Below are 15,453 nucleotides of genomic sequence, written 5' to 3' on the forward strand. Positions count from 1 at the left end.
AGTTCTCTAGAAAAATAGAAGATGAAATCCGCTTTGAATCCACGCAATATTCAACGTGATTTGCTCCGATTCTTGAGGGGAAATAAAGAGGAGGATAAGGGGAAGAAATCCCCTCAATCAATGTTTGAAACGAGCAACGGGATCGACCGAATTTGGAGGGGGAGGCAACAGTGTGGCGCACGGGCACGAGAGCTGGAGGTTGAAGATGTATAGTAGCGCGAGGGAGGGAAAATAGACTTTAGATGCGTCAAAATGTGGGCCCTCTCAAGTCTAGTCAGCACGAATACACTAAACAAATGGGTGCTGTGTCCTCTGGCAAATAGCCATGTTTTGGAAGTGTCTTCCCCCAAAACTCACTTCGTGCGGTGTCCTGGAGCTAATTCCACAAAGTCGCGATGTCCTGTAGAAAAATTTGCCTTAATCTAAAATCACCCCAAATCCTATACCGCGTGTATTACTCTTCAAGCAATTTATATTAACAATCCCCCTCTCCCCCACCCCCAGAAAAAAAAGATGATGCATACATCATAATCTAGTTAAAAATAAAAATAGTAGGGTCCATATTGTCAGCTAACCCAAACTCTTTGCTTTGATGGCATCCACGTCACATGTGGCGACTTGTGATGGTCACTACTCAGTACTACACAAACGATTTTTCTATACAAAGACCCCTATAGGTTGCAGGCGGACCGTAACTGGCTGCGCCTAAAAAACCGACCTATATTTTCGCATATGGCTCCTTAACAGGTCTATTTTTGTATGCGAGCCTTAAGTGACCTGCATGCGAAAATTACCCCATATCCCCATTCTTTTTATTCTCCCCTCCTCTCTCTCTCCCCCTCTAAGTCCTCTCACCACTCTCCTCTTATGGCATCCTCCTCTCTCGGTCACTTCCTCTCCCCTCTCCTCCCTCTCGACGGCAGTGGCGGGCGAGGGCTTCACACTACTACAACACCGATTTTTGCGTGCGGCTAAACGCACCTAGTGGTCTGGGAAAATCGAGATTTTCGTGTGCGGGCGACAGCGCCCGCACGAGAAAACAAAAAACTGAAAAAAATATTTTTTAGAAAATAAAATACATAGAATCGGCGGCGCTACCTCTTCCTTGTCGTCGTCGGCGGCGGCGGCCTCCACGCCGCCCGCCGGATCCGTCCTCCCCTCTGGCCGCACCACCGTCGACGCCCCTCCCCTCCACCGGATCTGGGGAGGAAAGGAAGGGGAGCGGATCCCGCACGGGGAAAGGGCGGCCACGGCCGCCGGATCCGTGCGGGGACGGTTGCCGCCCGCTGGATCTCGCGCCTCCACCGCCGCCGTGTGGAGCTGAGGCCGCAGCGTGCCGATGCCGACCGTCATCGCGCCACCGCTGTCGTCGAGCCGCCGCTGTCGCCACGCGCCGCCGTCACCGCGCGCCGCCGTCGCCATCGCCCGCCGAAAGGAGAGAGGAGACGAGAGGCATGAGAGAGAGAGGTTATGCACGGGAGAGAGAAGAGAGATAAGAGGGGAGGGGGTGAGGAGAGAAAGAAAAAGAGATATGAGAGGAAATGTTGAAGTGGGTGAGAGGGAAAAGAGGGAATATTATTTTCATGTGCGGCTCTCTTAATAGATCCGCACGGAAAAATCGGCTTATTTTCTCGTGCGGTCCGTTTAGGAGGACCGCACAGGAAAATCAATTTTTCTGTGCGGGCGACAACCCAGCGCTGGTCCCCCTATTTTCCCGTGCGGTTCCACTTACGAACCGCATGGAAACAAAAGGGGTAGCGTCCAGGAAAATCTATTATGTATAGTAGTGTCGGCGGCGGTAGCGGCCCGGGTGAGGGCTCAGGCGACTATGGTGGAGGGCTCCAGCGGCCTTCTCCACCCTCCCCTGCGCGGATCTAGCGGCGGACTACGGCAAGCACTCTGGCAGCGACGGTGGCGGCGACGACAACATCAACCGGCAGCAGGCTAGGGTTTGGGGATGAATCAAGGAGCTAGGGTTTCTATTTTTGAATTTTTGAGATTTTTATTTTTTTTACGGATTTTTATTTTTCGTGCACCACCCGCATAGAAAAATGGAGATTGTCGCAGATACTTGGGTGTAGACGGATCGATGGCCTAGATGTGAAAATCGGTTTTGGTTGTCTGGATAAATTGTTTATGTACTAGTGTGTTGCAAAGCTTAGGGCTCTTTACAGAGGAGGCATGGGTCAGTGGTGGAGTCAGAAAATCTTCACGCGTATGGCTGAACTAACAGGAGTCCAAATATTTTTCTCAAATTAAATAGCATTTTTTCATATTACAATGGAGATTATGGAACCAGGCATGGAACTCAAGCCCTAGCTGCTCCATACCTATTTATGCCCCTGCATGGGGTGGGGGGGTGCATAGTTGTAATAAGCATGGTGGCAAAGGTGGACATGACGGGTGTGCTAGCACCAAAAGTGGAGGAGTCATGGGCCCGACAATGGTAGCATACGCGCCTTGTGGCATAGGTGTTGTGGAGGTGAATCTCGCCTAAACCGAGTGAAGGGTGGGGTGGGGATAGGGAGCTTATCAATGGTGTAATAGGCATCACGATAACGAATGGAGCCTGACGGGTATAGAGCGGTAGGAGCTATGCAGCATCTTGATCGAGCTCTTTCATCGCCGCCCACCTCTTCCATTTTATTGTGAGTGTGTTGGGTTGAAACCACACACCTGACTCTTACCACTACACTATCAAGTGCATCTCAAAAAATGTTATTATTTTGAAGAGGAACAATCAAGTCTTGCACAATTGGGCAAATTGAGAAAGGCTCCAAATAAATGGACGATCATGTCTACTCTTCATCAGTCATGTGTTCACATTATGATAGCTAGCACAGCTCGGATTGTTTGCTTAATTAATTAGACAAGCTAATTAAGCATTCCACTAGATTGACAAGTAAACTCTAATTTATGAAATAAAGTGCAGTCAGGTGTGTATATGGATGGAATTAACTTGGACAAACTTATATGTATGTATTGGGGTATATACGTACTAGCTAGGCTACTAGCTAGCTAATCTGCTAATGTATTAATAATATATATATATATATATATATATATATATATATATATATATATATATATATATATATATATATATATATATATATATATATATATATATATATATATATATATATATATATATATATATATATATATGGACTAACTATATGTAGCAATACAATTATTTAATTACTAGCTAATGTATTATGGACCAAATATATAGCCTTTTTGTAAGTTAGATATGCACATATATAGACTTGTAACATGGTGGGATCGATCAAATATATATATGTAGGGCCTCCCTCGCCCAGCTGCAGGAAAAAAATTAAAATGTAAATCGCCAAATATTCCTTCTTCCCAGAACATGTCCGGATGATACAAAACTGCCACCCATTTTATTCTTGTTCCCTTGTGTATATATATGTTTGTCCGAGACAAGTTGCAGAGGACTCAAATGTTTGCTTCCTCCCTGTGACCATCTGATCAACATCACAAGCATACACACATTCGTAGTACAGTAGTATGTAATACTCCCTCCATCCCAAAATATTTGACGCCGTTGACTTTTTTAAATATGTTTCACCGTTCGTCTTATTTAAAAAATTTAAGTAATTATTAATTCTTTTTCTATCATTTGATTTATTGCTAAATATACTTTTATGTATACATGTAGTTTTACATATTTCATAAAAGTTTTTGAATAAGATAAACGGTCAAACATGTTTAAAATAATTGACGGTGTCAAATATTTAGGGAATGAGGTAGTAGTAGAAAAGAAAAGAAAGAGATCGTCGGTTGAAGAACAGTTGACTGCACTCGCACAAGCACGCAGTGCAGAAAACAAATGCATCGTCGTACGGTGCATGCGCCAAAGCAAGAGACACACATGACTTACCGCTTACCAGCAGCCAGCTAGCTAGCACACCTCAATTCAAATACTCCCGATTAATTAATACTAACAAATACTCCCTCTGTATTGTTAAATAAATATTCGCTTGAGAATTTTTGTCGTCCCATCGAACTTCATCAAGTTTGGGCACACAGCTAGGTATATATGAAAAAGATTGTGATTAGGTCATGTGAAATTGCCAATATTTAATTAATCTATATATATACACCAAGAAGATACTTTGAGGGCTCATTTCAAATGCATGACTGAAAAAACAGACTAATAAAAAAATACAAAATTTTAACGGGAATGTGAGTGCAAGATAAAGAAAATAACACAGAAAAAACACAACAATGATCATTTGATTGGGCTACAGGAAAAACGTATGAAATCGACTCAAAGAGAAATTACTAGAGGTTGAAGCTCTTGCTAACTTTTCTCTAACATCTCTTATAAGGTTGTCCATTCTATTAAAATTTTAAAGGAGAATATAGGATTCAATCATTTATTTCAAAGGCCTTTTATAGGATTTTTTTTCCATAGATTGAAATCCTCTAAATTTTGTATATTTTTCCTACAAATCAAAGGAGGCTTGAAACCAGGTTTGCTTTTAAAAAAATGTCATGGAATAATGGTACTACCTAGCTGTGTTGTATATTGTTGTAAATAAATCATACTCCTCCGTTCCAAAATATAGTAGTGACATATATAATAGATTTGTCCATATTCGTAGTACTAGCATATGCATAATCATGTATTTAGGTTGCTATACATTTTAGGATGGAGTACAATTATTTATCAGTGGCATAATAAGTACTCTCTACATGCTAAGTATAACAACCTAATATTTAATTAGATACAACATAGTACTATGCGAATCTGGACAGAGAACATGTCTACTCCCTCCGTCTCAAAAAAAAGGCAAACCCTGGGTTTCCGTGTCCACCTTTAACTGTCCGTCTTATATGAATTTTTTTATAATTCGTATTTTCATTGTTGTTAGATGATAAAACATGATTAATATTTTATGCGTGACTTGTCTTTTTAATTTTTTTCATAATTTTTTCAAATAAGACAGGGCACGGAAACCAGAGTTTGTCTTTTTTTGGGACGGAAGGAGTAGATTTGTAGTACAAAAGTTGTGTCTGATTCAGTACTAGGTTGTTATATTCTGAGAATAGAGGGACAGTAATAAGGCAGGAAGGATGGCATTTCTGGCTATGAGAAGTATTTTTTTTTCTATAAGGTTGTACGGCGGATACCTGGATTTTAGCCCTAGCATAGAAATGTATGTGCTAAAGTGTAGCGGTACTACTTGTACAGCGATATGCATAAGCCATTATGGCATCATATGCATGGTGGATGGATGTATCTGAAATGATGATGAGAGGAGAAGATGAGAAGAGAAGCATATATACGTAGGTACATACATACTATACGTATACGTATACGTATAGTAGTGTTTTAGCTAGCACATAAACGCAAGACAACAAAAACACAGCCTTCTCCAACTTGGCATCATGCACTATTAGCATTCTCTCTCTCTTGCAGCAGCTATACTACTACAACTACAGCTACTAGTCTTGGCTTGGTAGACCCTACATACATACTCCGATCGATCGATCGATCCACTAGCTAGCTTAGCTATAGGAAGAGGAGGGAGGGGATCGAGGCCATGGACGCCGCCGCCATGGAGCGCATGGCCAAGCACTACTGGGCTCTCTGGGGCGCCGGCGTTAGATCCGGCTGGCCGGCGGCGGCTCATGGCGGAGGGGCCGAGCCGTCGTGGGAGGAGAAGGCGTTCGCGCAGGACGCAGCGGGGCACCTCGGCGGCTGCGTGTGGCCACCGCGCTCCTACACGTGCAGCTTCTGCCGGCGAGAGTTCCGGTCGGCGCAGGCGCTCGGCGGGCACATGAACGTGCACCGCCGCGACCGCGCTCGCCTCCGGCAGTGCGACGACGACGACGACGACCCGATTCCACCAACCGTCAGCATCTGCGCGCCTCCTCCTCCTCCTCCTCCTCCTCCTCCTCTTTTACCTGCAGCAGCAGCAGCACCAGACTCTCCTAGTCCTCCTAGCTTGCTTCTACAAATCTCCAGCCCTAAATCCACAACCGCTGATCATCATCAGAATCATCAGCAGCTGCAGCTGCAGGGCACTAATTCGTCTCCTAATTCCTGCATAGCAACCATCATCAAGGAGAGCAGGAACAAGGCAAGATTGTTCATCACCACCATGCCTGCTCCTGCTCCTGCGACAACTCATGATCTAGGACTAGGAGGAGGCAAGGACGACGACGACTCCATCTCCATCTCCATGGAGGAGATCAGGAGGAAGCGAAGGCGTGTCGATCAGCCGTTGACTCCGACGCCCTCATACTCATCTGAGAGAGAACGCCGGCGAGAAGATGATCCTGCAGCGGCTGATGCAAGTAATAATAAGGTAATCCCAAGCTCCAGTATACTTGTTAATCAGCTGGCCATGGACATGGTAGGCCGGCAAGAAATAGATCTGGAGCTTAGGCTTGGGTCTACCTAGCTAGTACCTACGTACTCCGGTCTAAATTGAAGTTACTAGTTTGCATATATCGATTTTTTTTTCTTCTTGTTTTGTGCCATTATAATTCGATCTGATCACCATGTTTGAGTGTGTACATGTGCTCGATCGATCTTGTCGTCTTCAATTTCTCCTCCATCTCTTCCCGCCCTGTGTTAATTTGTCTCAGCTAGCTAGCTGCTTCTTAATTATTTTCCTAGCTAGCTTTGTTCTGATTGTTCTTGCATGATTCAATCGGAAGTGACTTGATATATGTGTCCTAATTTGGCCAAAGGCCTTTTATATATATATTCCCTTCAATTACACATTTTTATATATGTTCTTCATGTCTGCACATCGATATATATGATCTGTACTAATTGCAGCTCAACATTTTAAGCCATATTTCACGACATATATTGCAATTTGTACGGCAAGCTAACATTGTGTATATGTTAATTTATCAAATCACAACTATTTGCTTCCTCTCGTAAAATTTCCAATATGTAGTTTAATTAGTTTTGATCTCATCATGATCAAAATAACTAGAATCCATGTTAATTTGTCATTTTGAATTATCTCATGCTTACATGTTTAGACCAAACTGATATACGATTCAGTACTTGTTTGTGAATTACATTAAATGTTGATGATAATCACTATATTCTGGTCATGTGCGCTGCTAATTATTATTATTGAATCATTGTAAGTCGTCGTGCCATATATATAGGAATTATCGACCGATGCAAATAGTGATTAATAAGTAAATATAAGCCTTTTTTTGTCTTTGTAAACTAATGTGGTTTCTAGATTTATTCTAAGAAACACAGCATGAAATTAACAACAAAATCTATGGTATTTGTAGCTGAGGAGTCTATATATATAGTTGGTTGTTGAATCTAAAGGGAAGTAACAATTCAATAAACATATACATGCATACATAGTTATGTTTCGTCTATGTATGTTTGATGCGTGTTTATCATGTGAGACCTAAGTTAATTTGCGATCTATCAAACTATGGGCATGTTTGTCCCGTGAGAGAGACCTGAGTTAATTTGCGATCTATATATCAAACTTTGGGCGTGTTTGGAATAACTTTAGATTTTGAGAAGTAGTTGGTAAGTATCTAGAGAAGTTAGGAAAACCAGTTTCTAACTTTTTTTTCATTTTCAGGATTATTTCTACAACTACAATTTTTTTTCAAGATCTAAACCAAAAACTGATTAGAGGAGTTATTATTCTTAGTTAAGCTGCAGCTGGTATATATATATATATGGTTACGTTTCCACAGCATATACAATTAATTAAGTTGGGTGTTTTCTCCTCTCCCACCAACCATCCATGGGGTGGCCAAGCAAGCAAAGGTTGCTTCTTCTTTTAGGTCATCGATCAGGCCACAAGCAGACAGTAGAGAAGCCAAGGTGCTCGTCTGTTCTTGTCTCGTACACTCCCCTCATATATATGTAGGGGCAGTCAAGCATATATATTGAAAGAAAAAAAAATAAAGATCTCTTGCTTAGTTGCTTTATTATATCATATCAAGATTAGATTGATAGAAAGGTGGTTACATCATGATTATTTATATATCATCTGTATGATAATGCACGCGAAAATTGCCAGAATTCTTATAACCCAAAACTATATATGTCTGTGTAGTACTCCCTCCTTTTCATATTATAAGTCGTTTAATTTTTTTTTCTTAATCAAATTTCTTTAAGTTTGATTAAGTTTGTAAAAAAATATAGTAAAAATTTTAATAAAAACAAATATATTATCAAAATATATTCAATGTTAAATTTAATGAAACTAATTTGGTGTAAATGTTGCTAATTTTTTTTATAAATTTGATCAAACTAAATTTTGACTAAGACAAAATTCAAACAACTTATAATAAAAAAAACCTAAGTACACTTTCAGCCTCTTCACCATGAAAGTAGTCAGAAACAGCTATAGCTAGCTTCTTTGCTAATATATGGTTTCAGAAGCTAGCTAGCTAGTAAGAGTGTGCAGTCATGGCCTGATCATGAAGAGAATTATACTAGTATGAGAGAGAGAGAGAGAGAGAGAGAGAGAGAGAGAGAGAGAGGGGAATTAGTTTTAGAGCTAGCAAGCATATGTAGAGACAGAGATCACAAGCAATTAAGCTAGCTAGCGAGGAAAGCATATAGAGTAGTTGCATTATATTGGCACCCACACACAATATATGCAGTATGCTGACACATTCCAGTACTCAGAAGAGGCACATGCGTATGCATACGATCCATCGATACTGCCATGGAATAATTCAAACACTGTACTGTCATCTGCTGCATCGTCCGTCGACATAGCTCTGCATGAAAGAATCTCTCTCTCTCTCTCTCTCTCTCTCTCTCTCTCTCATGACCCATATATGTATGCATATGCTGGCATGATCGATCGATCAACTGCTCGCATGCCTCTTCTCTCAAGTCTGGACCATATATATACGTACAAATGTATTAATTTATATCATTAATTATGTATATGCATAGTACTCCCTAGCTACGATGACAATGTGTACATTGCAGTTTATGCTTCATCAATGAGAGAAGGAATTATGTACTCAGCATCTGATATCATACACATGCATGTATACAGAACTTGTGTACTAGCTAGTACAGATGTTTCTATATCTTTGTGGATCCCACCAACATTAGGCACAGTACTTCAACACTTCTTTTTTTTTAAGAAAACACACGCGCACACAGAGATACTCCATATGCATTAATTACGTCGATTATTAATTAGCTATTAATTACGTCGATTATTAATTAGCTCCTACTTAATTAGTCCGAGTATTAAAGGAAAAGGAGAGCCTTACATATATACTCCATATGCCTGGATCAAACAAAGAAAGTATCCGACAGCAGTAACGTTAGTCTCCTCTGCATCTGCATGCATTCTGCAGCATATATTTTGCCGGGATGACCAAAAAAAATCATCTAAATGTTATTAAGATAGGAAGAAAAGGTTACAAGAAAGTTTTTCATCGACAGCAGGATGTGCACCAAAGCACACGCCCCGAACCATATTCCAAATATCCAAACACACGCTACAGAGAGAGCAGCCGAGCACCAAACCGGCCGTCTCTATGCGAGACCGGTTGCCACCGGGTCTACAACACCACCACAGAGCTTAGACTCTAAAAACGATGTCCTCATGAAAGTTGCGACGTCGAAAGAAGCCTTGTCGTCCATCCAAAGAACTAGACAAGGTTTTCACCCAGAGCTTCTTGCTGTGGGAGGAGGGGTACCTCAACAGCGCCCTCAGTAGGGTTACCATATCCAAAAGCGTAGTCACTGTTGGCCCAATGAAACATTAGGCTAAGCTTTCGCTTGGAACCCTCTGCAACCCTACCACCGTTGTTCGTCGCCCAATTTGAAACCACCATCCAAACATCGGCAGCACATGGCCTCCGCCACACCCGACCGACGCCCCTCCACTGGCCGGCTTCCAATCCTGCCATCAACAAGACTACCACATCACCCCGTCACCAGCGCGCTGACCCAGGCCGCCTCCACCACACCGCTCGCCGACCTTCTCGTTGAATCCAATCTATGGGAGCTCGGACAAGGAACAACATTGTCTCGATAACCTGATTCTTCCTTATAGACCGACCACCGCCTCCACCCTGCCTAAAAGCTCCCCACAAATAAGGGGAGGAGCTCCCCTAACAGGGCAGTAGCCTGGCCAACCAAAAGTAAGACGACCTCACCGCCAGCACCCTCTACCCCACCACCGCTCCGCAATGTGCTGACCCAGGTCGCCTCCACCACACCGACCGTCGGTCTCCTCGTCGAATCCGACCTTTGGGAGCTCGGACAAGGAACATCATCACCTTGGCAACCTAAGTCTTCCCTGTAGACCAGCCACTGCCTCCATCCCTGCCTAAAAGCTCTCTACAAAGAAGGGGAGGAGCTCTCTTAACAAGGTGTCTGCCAGGCCAACCACAAGGAAGACGACCCTGCCGTCAAGCCCACCGGTGACCACGAGGGTCAGCGCCGATGCCTCCGCTCCGCCACCACCTCGCCGCCCACCAACGGCCTCTCCGCTGCCAGAGCCAGTGCGGCTGCACTGCTGTCCTACGACGGAACCGCTCAACATCGTCGGTTGCGTCTCCATGCTGCCAGCCGCACCTCCACGCCGGCCACTGCGCGCTATGCCGGCCTCCGCGTCATCGGCCGCGTCTCCACGCCGGCCACTCCACACTGTGCTAGGCCCGCCCGTGACGTCCTCCTATGCCGGCCAGATCTGGCGGCGCCTGTCGTGACCGCCCCGCAATCACCGCTGCCGCCCCGTTGCCGCCGCCGCAGCAGCAACCGTCGGTGCCGCCCCCTCCTCTCGTGGCTCCACCTCCTGGCGCCGACGCGGACCTAGCACGTGCTCGCCGGTCTCTTCCTTCCCCGCCTCCGCCTCCTCCTGTGTGCTGGCCTCGACAGCGGCGTTTCTCCGCCCGCGCCAGATTTGGAGGTGGCCACCGCCCTCGTGAGCCGCCGGCTTTGCCGGCCACTCGCTTAGGCGGAGGTGAGAGGTGGAGGGGGCCAGCGGTGGCCGCTAGGTTTCCACCACCTGAGTCGCCCACGTTGGAGGCGACGCGGGGGCGAGCAGCTGAACATGCATGTCATTCTGCAGCACATATATTATGCGCGCGCGCGCTGGCTGCCTCTGCCAGATGAATGTGCTCCAGTTTTTTAAGTGTGGATTTTGTCAGTCAGATATTTCAATATCTGACTTTGTTTATATCGATTGAGGAGGCTCAATCCAACGACCACCAGCTGACTCTGTTGCCAATACCAGTCGATCTCCACATCCAAAGTTAACAATTTAATAAACTGAACCAATTGAGACAAGGGCCTTTCATTCATTCGCCAAACCGTCAGAGTATTGTCAAACTCAAGCCATGGCCAGAAGCCCAGAAGCATATGGCGAGCAAAATATTTGGACATACTCCGTAGTATATAGGTAGGTGCTGAATATTGATGGTTATATAGTACCAACTAATAACATTGTCCAATATAAAGACTAAACCAGCAACGGCAAGCATGGTTGGGCCAGCTGACGAGAATTTCATGGACAGCAGAAACCTTCTCCATTGCTGTCCTATGAGCTTTCTTTCATATAAAACCAACCCGCCACTTTGACCTCACCTTCAAAATAGGAAGCAGAGCAAGAGGAGGCCAACAGGACCGAATACTGAAGCAGCTAAGCTGGTGTTTCAGGGCAGCACTTCACTTTCTGTTCGATCAAGCCCAGCTAAAATTGGGGTTTTAATTCATTGATCCAACGGAAATACAACTAGATCAATAATGCATATTCTGCAACAGGAATTGAATTGATCGACCAATCCTGAACAAGATGCAGCAGTACCAGATCCTACTGGCAAAATAGTTTTGCCTCAAAATTCTTTTACAGCTGGTTCTAACTAAATGTTCAGCAACTCTTGGCTAGGCCCCCTCCTATAATTTCACGTGCCTACTCGCTGTAATAATCTCCCTCACTTTCCTCATAAATTCATCATCTCCTTGTCCCTCATGGGGTATAATTTGCAGACAAGACGACAACACCCAAACCTTTGCATCCAGTGCCCTAAGGACATCTGGATCACGGTCATAATCCTGCCACACACAGAGAGAAAGGAACGAAATTAAAAAGTCCAAAATGGACGATGAAAAAAAGTTGTAGCAGGAAACAGTGCTCTATTAAGAAGGCAAATACCTTCTCTGTAACCAAGACAACAGCATTATTTTTGTGCTGATACACAAGCTTCTTCAACGTGTCTTGGATAAGCTGCAGGTCCTATTGTATGCAACAACGAGAGAAAAACAATCACCATGTAAGAATCAACAGAGTGGTAGCACTAAGAAACTATAGATTGACAAAAATGCTGCGTTGCAACATCTAGACTAGTACCACTGAGCTAACAATTAGATATGTTCTCTTTATTTTAGGAAACAGTTAATATTACAGATACATTGGAAAGAAAGGTTTGCATGCGCATGCTCAAACTATGTATCATTGAGCTTTTCAATCTAATCACATTTTGAAAGTGCGTGCATCTTCAATTGTTGAAGGAATGGTCACTCTGCCAATGTCAATATGGTGTTACTTACATGAGAACTGAAGGAATGGTGATCGCTGAAATCCAACCTTTCAATCTTGAGAGGGCCAATCTACAGCCAATGAATGAATAACATTCTAAAATTTCCTGATGACAAGGATTAGCTGACTACTCAATTCAGATTTGTGTTTAAATCTAGCATGGCATGAATTAACCAAAATTGAGCAGAGCAACACATAGATCCAATATTTGGTAGATATCTCCATTCACAATCATTTTTGAACCATGGAATTACCAACTTTGGACAGGATGTAGTAAAAGCCTACACCCAAAAGCAAGCATTGCAAATGAGCCAGAAAGAATGTACCAATCATGTGGTGATTTGACTGTCTTGTTTGTTTTAGCTGAGAGCTCTAATAGTAAACATTAAAGGAAGACAGCCACCTTTTGCAGCTTTGCAAAAAAAGGTATTTCTTATACTCCAGTTGGGAGCAGAGAAACTACACCATATTTTGTTACTTGGATTACATCTTTTTTTTTATCTTCTTTCTATTGCAGATTTATCTGTCATTGTATCACTCATTTCTTCAGAGGAGGTGGGGGTTGATTAACAGTTAGCCTGGTAGCATTAAATTGCAATAATGCATAGGTTACCTTATAATGAAAAGGATTACAACCTCACAACAACCATCGTTCCATATTTGAGGATAGGTAGGACAAGGACAAAAGTTTGTAGACAAAGTGATAAAAACAAGAAAGGTGGGAATACCTCTTGAACAGAATGAATGAAAGCATCTGGGCAGCCAATAGCAGAAACGCATAGCACGATTATACCGTGCAGCACATGAAGAGGAAGCCTGTGCATGGGTTGGTTGACTTGAAAAATATGCGATGGTACCAATTTACTAAAGAAGACTGGACATGTTGCGCCATTGTCGTGGACCGTGGAAAGAATTGTTTTAAGTTGTGGTTGAGAAACCTGTGGAGTATAGTAGTAAAGGTTGTTTGAGATATGAAATTAAGAAATGGATTTGTTTGCTTCAAGTACTAGTAAATATGGTTGTTGGCACTGGATGGAGGATCTGTCTATTCATGGGCTTTGATCATAGAAAGTGCTGAAATGAAATTGTTTGGTATGGATGGAGTAGTTACCAGGTTAGCATGATGAATGAGGAGAATATGAGCTCTGGTGAGTGCAGTGAGTGGTTCCCTCATGGGTCCTCGTGGAATGAGATGTTTGTTCCCCCAAGGATTGAGGGCGTTGATCATGACAATGTCAACATCTCGAAGCAAGCTGAGGTGCTGCATCCCATCGTCTAGTATGGCGACTCCAATTTGAGCACCATATTTGCGGAGCATGGAGGTAGCGACAGCCGCTCTATTGGGACCGACACCAATCTTGGCGGAGGTATCGGAGAGGCGGCGGCGGAGCATCCTGGATTCATCGCCGCCTGCGTAGCCCTGGAAAGAAAGAAAGACCTACTAAGAAAGAAAGAAAGGAATAGGGTAGCCTACCCAACCCTAGCCTACCCTGGTTAGGATGAGGGGCGAGACGCCGATGCGGTGGAAGGCGCGGGCGAGGAAGTCGACCATGGGGGTCTTGCCATTCCCTCCCCAGGTGAGGTTGCCGACGCTGACGACGGGGACGGGGAGGGAGGTGGAGGTGGAGGTGCGGCGCTGGAGGTGGGAGAGGAGGCGGAGGGCTTTGGAGGCGGCGAAGAGGAGGGGGAGGAGGAGGGCGCGGTGGAGGAAGGGGAGACCAGGGACGCCGGAATCCGGCGTGCCGGCGACCCCACCCACCACTCGCCTCCACTTCTCCATCTCTCTCTCTCTTGCCTTGCCTTGGGCCTTCTGTTTATGGGCCCAATGCAAAGTGTGCTTGCTAGCCGGCCCAATATTAATTCCTCCGTCCCGGCCTCCTACTGCACGAAAACCGGTCTAACTAATTCTACAGCAAAACCAAGTTTGATTTCTGTACTAGGTTGTTATTAATGGGTTCACCTTAGGGCACCCGCAATAGTTATCTATAGTCTCTCTATAAGAGATCCATGTCAGTATATTGTCCTACTTGGAAGAGATTAAATGAAGAGAGAGAGAGCAAAGCTATCTACTAACCTGGAGATAATCTATAGAGAAAAACAGGCAATGCATGAGAGAGCTATAGATACCCATGTAGACATACTATTAAGGTGGTTTACTATTAATCTAGTCTATTGCTGAGATATAAATATTTTATAGAGAGCACCTTACTTTACCATTGCGGGTGCTCTTACAGCCCAACACATGTTTCGAAATTTCCGAAATTCGTGTTTCTTGGTGGGTACCCATCAAAAACAGTACTACCTCCGTCCCATAATAAGTGTAGCCATGAGTTTCCGCGCCTAACTTTGATCGTTCGTCTTATTTGAAATTTTTTTATAATTAGCATTTTTGTTGTTATGAGATGATAAAACATGAATAGTACTTTACTTGTAACTTATGTTTTTAATTTTTTTCAAAAAATTTTCAAATAAAACGAACGGTCAAAGTTGGGCGTGGAAAACCATGGCTGCACTTATTTTGGGACGGAGGAAGTATCAGCCAAAAATTCGGCCTTTTTTGAATTTGCATGCGTGACACTGTGTTCTTTGACTGGCTACATCATTTTTTTTTTGCACTTATCCTGATCATTTGCATATTATGTGCCTGTTTACTTTGATGCCATTTTCAACCTTACCAAATTTTGGTAAAGTTGACAAAAAAGTGGCTACATTTAGTTCGCTGCCAAATTTTGATATAAGAAATCCTACCAAAATTTTAACAAGTTGTCAAAATTTTAACATAGTTGCCAAAATTTTGGCAATGCCAAAATTTGGTAAGGTTTTTTTTGGCATCAAAATGAACAGACCCTACATATGTTATTTTTTATACCAAATGGTCTATACAAAATACTAGCTAGGA

The 15,453-nt window shown here is 43.5% G+C and overlaps 2 protein-coding genes across 3 annotated transcripts; one reads left to right on the forward strand and one right to left on the reverse strand.

Annotated features, from left to right (window-relative positions):
* Nucleotides 1-5,448: 5,448 nt before the first annotated feature.
* Nucleotides 5,449-6,765, forward strand: LOC107278403 (zinc finger protein 10). Its single transcript, XM_015790071.3, has one exon. The coding sequence runs from the start codon at nucleotides 5,577-5,579 to the stop codon at nucleotides 6,438-6,440; it is 864 nt and encodes a 287-aa protein (XP_015645557.1). The 5' UTR covers nucleotides 5,449-5,576; the 3' UTR covers nucleotides 6,441-6,765.
* Nucleotides 6,766-11,638: 4,873 nt separating this feature from the next.
* LOC4342172 (probable tetraacyldisaccharide 4'-kinase, mitochondrial) lies at nucleotides 11,639-14,383 on the reverse strand. Of its 2 annotated transcripts, none has more exons than XR_001547267.3 (6): nucleotides 14,044-14,383; nucleotides 13,666-13,974; nucleotides 13,283-13,492; nucleotides 12,566-12,660; nucleotides 12,171-12,251; nucleotides 11,639-12,070 (listed from the first exon to the last, which is right to left on the reverse strand). XR_001547267.3 is itself a non-coding variant. In XM_015789673.3 (6 exons), the coding sequence occupies exons 1-6, from the start codon at nucleotides 14,332-14,334 to the stop codon at nucleotides 11,912-11,914; spliced, it is 1,110 nt and encodes a 369-aa protein (XP_015645159.1). In that variant the 5' UTR covers nucleotides 14,335-14,383; the 3' UTR covers nucleotides 11,639-11,911. The 2 variants fall into 2 exon arrangements, 1 of the variants encoding a protein (XP_015645159.1); XM_015789673.3 differs by having other exon boundaries at nucleotides 12,566-12,625.
* Nucleotides 14,384-15,453: the final 1,070 nt, after the last annotated feature.

Source organism: Oryza sativa, chromosome 7 (genome assembly GCF_034140825.1).
Source record: "Oryza sativa Japonica Group chromosome 7, ASM3414082v1".
Classification (NCBI taxonomy): domain Eukaryota; kingdom Viridiplantae; phylum Streptophyta; class Magnoliopsida; order Poales; family Poaceae; genus Oryza; species Oryza sativa.

Bases quoted from the DNA above. Each gene is read 5' to 3' on its own strand.
- LOC107278403 (XM_015790071.3), top strand. From the start codon at position 5,577: ATGGACGCCGCCGCCATGGAGCGCATGGCCAAGCACTACTGGGCTCTC.
- LOC4342172 (XM_015789673.3), bottom strand. From the start codon at position 14,334: ATGGAGAAGTGGAGGCGAGTGGTGGGTGGGGTCGCCGGCACGCCGGAT. The intron at 13,975-14,043 runs GTAGGCTAGGGT...CTTTCTTTCCAG, and splicing joins CGCCCCTCATCCTAACCAGG to GGCTACGCAGGCGGCGATGA. The intron at 12,252-12,565 runs GTAAGTAACACC...TGCATACAATAG, and splicing joins ACCATTCCTTCAGTTCTCAT to GACCTGCAGCTTATCCAAGA.